General features: G+C 44.0%; 1 protein-coding gene across 2 annotated transcripts in view; it reads right to left on the bottom strand.

The window, feature by feature from the left end:
- The window catches only part of efhd2 (EF-hand domain family, member D2), a 17,897-nt gene that overhangs the window by 7,496 nt on the left and 4,933 nt on the right, over positions 1-5,468 (bottom strand). For both annotated transcript variants that reach the window (XM_008304796.1, XM_008304795.1), the window contains exons 3-4: positions 3,553-3,700; positions 3,327-3,461 (exon numbers count right to left, since the gene is read on the bottom strand). In XM_008304796.1, the coding sequence (XP_008303018.1) occupies positions 3,327-3,461; positions 3,553-3,700 (283 nt within the window). The remainder of the gene's footprint in view (positions 1-3,326; positions 3,462-3,552; positions 3,701-5,468) is intronic.

Below are 5,468 nucleotides of genomic sequence, written 5' to 3' on the forward strand. Positions count from 1 at the left end.
CGTGGCGGTCTTTCAGCACGTCAAACTGGAAACGGCTGATCTCACCAGTAGTGGAGACGGCAGTGACCGACACCACTGGTACCTTTTGTCCCCAACAAGCTACGACTCAGACTGTCAACACATGAACGTCTTCTGTCAGCAGAGCGACTTTCTAGATGTGTCTTCACCACACCCTTCCAGTTCAGCACTGCTGCTCACACCGTGCACCAGCTCATGCTTTTACTGCTGCACTACACTTTCTGTTTACTCTACCGGGCATGTGTGACCACGAATGTTGTCTGTAAATCATTACCGTTCTCCTCTGTGCCACACAACGATGTGAGAATAAACACAAACGCCCATCCTGACTGCATTTACTGCAGCGATCCAGGCCGCTACAACATCTGTATGTCAAACAGCCGCACTGAGCCACAGGAGGTTTCTCACACTGAAGACCAAGACGAAGTTTAAGTCCATTTATTTCCATTAAAAACAGAACATTATCGTCCACAGGTAGGAAACCTGTACGCTCGCTCACCTGTAGCTCATTCAAACCAAACAACAACGTCACAGGCGTCCTCATAAGGGAGGATCTTATCTTGAAATAATGTTTTATCAGCTAAACTTTACCTTAAATCAGTATTTATATTTTTAACGTTAGATTTTACCCTTAGCGCTATATTTTTAACCAAAATAATATTTTTTTAAATAAGTTTTTTAGCTTTTTTGCCCTTTTTTAGTTTATTTTTTTACTGTATGTGGCTCTCACCACAGTAGTGACACAGATATTAGAGAATAGTGACTGAATTATATTGCATTTCAGACATATTATGATTTATTACATATTATTTGGGGTAAATAAATTCACATTTTAAGTCAAATAGCTGGTACCTCTCCACTCACTGTATTTATCGGCTAATTGAGAAAAACAATCCTTAGATTGTTCAATAAAACTAATTAATTGGTCGGTACAGAACAAGATTATGTTACAGAAGTTTTAAGTTCTAGAGGGAACATTTCAAAGCCCAGTGGAGTCAATGTGCACATATTGAGATTGAGAAAGCTGCAAGCAGATTATCTGTAAATGCCGTCTTCCTTCCCTCCCATCGTAAAAACATAACGTCTGCCATTGACTCCAGGCTACGTCTCTAAATGTTTGTCTATTACTCAACCAAGCTTTGACGCTGTTCCATCAGCAGCCATCACATCCACCGTGTTGTTGGCTGAAATTCAGATTCAAAGCTAGTAATGGTTTATACGCAGTTGTTTTTACTGGTTTTACTACATGAAATCACAATATAACTTTGTGACCGAGCAGGATTAGTGAGGTCATTACACCAGCAGTAAACCGTCGCCGCTGCCTCCAACCCTCTGCAGACGGATGAGCAACGCGCGCCTGTGCTATAATTAGGCAATTCATTTAAAATGCCGAGACAAGCCCGGTCATGAACAGGAACCTGAAGAATTTGGGCTGGAGCATCGCGCAGGACAAGCCCTCAGTCACGGACATGCAAAAACAAAACCTCAGAGTCAAAGCGAGAACTTTCTCCCACTTCAGCCGACAAACAGCTGCACAGCGAAAAAGCAGCAAAATCAAAACGAATGTCTTTTAACCTTTTAACCTTTCAGGAACAAACAAATGTGAGGGGTGGATGACGTTAATAAAATGACTCACTGGTACTGTGGGTATTTTAACATGAGTAGGTGCAGATCATAGATTATATATAATCATAAGTTTGAATTGAAACCTCCATCCGTCCATTATCTATGCACCAGTTAATCCTCACTAAGACCTTGTGGGAGGAAGCTGGAGAAAACTGCACGGGGAGAACATGCAGAAAGATCTCTGTCCTCACCGGGACACGAACTGGCGACTTTCTAGCTGCGAGGCGATGATGCTAACCACCGATCCACCGTGCAGCCCAGTTTTTGTGAAATCCTCAAGTTGAACGGTAAAATAATAAAGCAACACAGTATTACTGCAAAGTCTAAGGGCTCATAAATAACAACAGAGCTGTCACTAGAATGGAAGCTCTCGATTTCACAGGTTTTAGATTTGCTATTCTTTCACATATTGTATAAATCAGCTGCATGCTTCTTCACGTGAAGGTCTGTCTCAGCCTGACTCCAGCCTGTGACGGTGAAACCTTCTGGCTCCCGTCTCAGGGAGCCCCACATGCATGTGTTTGGTTTATTGTCATAAATACCTCTGCTGGACGCTGAGTTTAGCTTTAGTAGAATTTCCACATCAGCTACTTTAGCCTAAAATTTAAACAGAGACAAGTGCTGACTTTGAAAATAAAATCTGATGTAATGGAACTTCCTGCATATGATCAAGTGTTTTTTTTGGGCCACGGGTGGTTGAGCAGATCCTCCACCAACCACAGGGTGGGTGCGTCTCCATCACCTTACATGGCGGCTCTGACTGTGTGAATGAGGTGCATATTATAAGGAACTTTCTATAACCGAGATGAAGCAAAAGGCAGCCTATGAGGAACTTTCTTTCTCTAAATGGTCATTCTTAGATCCTACCTGCTGACAGAAGTTTACATACACTTATAATACATATATATGAGTTTCCAAACATCCCTATAACGTTTGATTTTTCTATGATGGACTGATCAGCAGTCTGTGACCTCCAGCCTCACTGGACAAAACTCTTCCTCCTCCTCCTGAATCCCAGTTTAACGTGTCTCATCCTCACTCCTTCAGACGTCCAACTGAGGAACTGACTGATGGTTTTATTGTAATTAAACATATGTAACCCTCCCACGAGCAGCACTGACCTCTAACTTCTACCTCCATAACCTCTCTCATGACACATGATCGCTCAGGACTAAAACACACTGAGTTGTGTTTCCATCTTTTCCACTCTGACTTAAGATCCACTTCCTGTTGACTATATATCACGACTGGGCAAATCCAAACTGGGACTTCTTCAGCGTTGTGACTATTGTGCGGTCACATTTAAAATAGACCACACATCCGATCCATGCTGGTCCTGCCCAGGTCCTGCCCAGGTCCTTAAACTCAAGATAAGGCCCGGTACAATGAGCTCAGAACACTGGGTAATTTTCTGTACTTAGTCAGCCTTATCTCACTTCCTTATCAGTGACTTGCATAATACCCCCACTGTGCTCTGTGTCCTGCTCCACAAACCCACGTCTGGTCCACATGAGCCACTAACCGGCCCAGTCCTGCTCCANTAGCGGCGCCCTGGTGCTCTGCTTTTTGATGAGTGATTCATGGATAATAACAACCTGCCACATCTTTACGATCTTTATATCGTACAGTACTACCTACGGCACTCACTGGACTGAAGTATTAGAAACTTGGAGTCAGCTCACCTTAGCCTCAAAGAAGGTCTTGGCTCCTTTGACCCCCTCTGTGGAGACATCGATCTCAGAGAGACGTGCGAGGACGCCGAGGCCGCTGTCCTCTGCAAGCTCTCCGGCCGCTGCCTTCCTGAAGATCAGCAGGAACTGCGAAAGACAGAAAGAACAGGAAGGCGTGGATACAGACGAAGGACCATCCGATCATCTGACTAATCCTAACAGGATTGACTTGTCTCACCTCTCTGAAGCTGAGCTTGTTGTCCAGGTCCTCGTCCACCTCCTTGATCATGTTCTTCAGGCCGAGGTGCGTCTGCGGAGCTTCCAGCTTCTCCATCATCAGCTTCAGCTCCATCAAGTCGATGAAGTTGTCTTTGCCGGCATCATACCTGCACAGAATTGAACAGAAAGCGGTTTTGTTACCAGAAATAATCCCATCTGTTATCATATGTAAGCTGTGCCACTCTGAAGCGATGCGGGTTGTTTTGGTTTCACTTATTCAGGTTTAGAGTTTAAGATATCAGGTTCAGGATATCAGATGATGCTTCAAATGAGTAACAAGAAATTTAACAACTGGAGAAGGACTGTGTGTCTATGTAAAGAACATCCAGAGTTACAGTCAACGTTTCTCAAAAGAGATGCTGCTGCTGATGAATAATACTCATTTAATGTCATTCTACGATAGCAAACTGAACAAAACCAGAGTTATTACTGCACTTGTGTGAAGAAATGAGCACACAAGTAGTTAGCAGACTGGTGGACTGACAAATCCTGGCACAAAGTCAGAAACACTTTCTCTTTGCACCACCTTCTTCCTCAAACAGCTCCAGTGTGCTCTACTGAAAAGAGAAGTAACTTTACAGTTTGATTAAACAATCACAGGAGGCAGGTTTTAACTTCATTTCAAGTCCTTTTAAAGAATAAAGGAACTAAACATTGCAGCATGACTTACAGTATCGTCATTTATCACATCATCAGAGTGTCGTAAGGATGACTCCACACAGTCAGAGCAAACTGCAGCTAAAANAAATCAGTTCATCAAAGACCCCTTAAGAGATCAGACAAACTTCTTTTGTCGAGTAGCCGTGGGAGGTGACAGCAGTGTGCGTTTCTTTTTCAATCAAGCAGTTAGAAAGCTTTAGCCTGATGTGCTGCAGTTAATTTGCCCGACTGCTTTGCATGCACACATCGTAGCGGTTGATGCTTGATGATAAATCCTGCAGCCCTGGCAGGTGTACAGGCTCGAATGAGAATGGAAAGGACAGTCCTGAGCGGCAGTGGGGAGAAGCCACACACGGTGATCTAAGGATGGACAAACCGAACTGGTCACAATGTAGGAACCAAGGTCTTGATGTGCAGCGGTGATGAACGCTGTCCCGCCTGATCTGAGATGACAGAAGGGCGACGGAGGCACAAGCTGCAGTGGACTTTAAAGCGGGTCGTGGGAGGAATGTGTCATAACACATCGTGCATCACACCCTGCTGCTGCCACGTGGGCTCATGGGCTTTTGGTCAGTAGAAGAAAAGGGAAGAAGGGCGCCTGGTTCACCGAGTGTCACTTTCTTTTCCGTGACATAAATGCCAGGCTACGTGTGCAACCTTCACAGGCATGTAAAAATATATATGTCCCACAGACTGTAGGTCTTTTTGACATATTTCAACCGTGAAACAGTGCCTGCAGAAAGAAAATTTGCTTCTTCAATGATTCACTCAACAACAATATCAACAGATGCACGATTCCTTTGTGGACAAAGTGTCAGTCCAGTACTGGCCCTTCTGAACAGACCCACACATGGAGAGGACGCTCAAACCGCCCGCCTCGGTCTCTTGTTCTGGTCCGACCCGTGGGTTCATGCCTGAGCACGTGGTGAAGGCAGAACACAGACACACACACACATTGTCTCACGTACACACACTTTAATCCTCATAGCAGAACATGCAGTTAGACTATTGTGTAAATATTGCGTGTTTTGCCTTCGCTTTTCTTCAGTAAGTCTAATTATTGTTGCGTAAGTGTGAAGCTGCAAAACCTCCACCATGTAGAAGTCCAAAATCCTTCAACCTCGTTATGGATTTGGTTGTTAATTTAGGTTTTAATCATAATATCGAATTGATAGATCGGTGTATTTATGAAACTGATCAATCAGGCTGGTCTTT

This window comes from Stegastes partitus, unplaced genomic scaffold, assembly GCF_000690725.1.
Source record: "Stegastes partitus isolate 25-593 unplaced genomic scaffold, Stegastes_partitus-1.0.2 Scaffold2324, whole genome shotgun sequence".
Classification (NCBI taxonomy): domain Eukaryota; kingdom Metazoa; phylum Chordata; class Actinopteri; family Pomacentridae; genus Stegastes; species Stegastes partitus.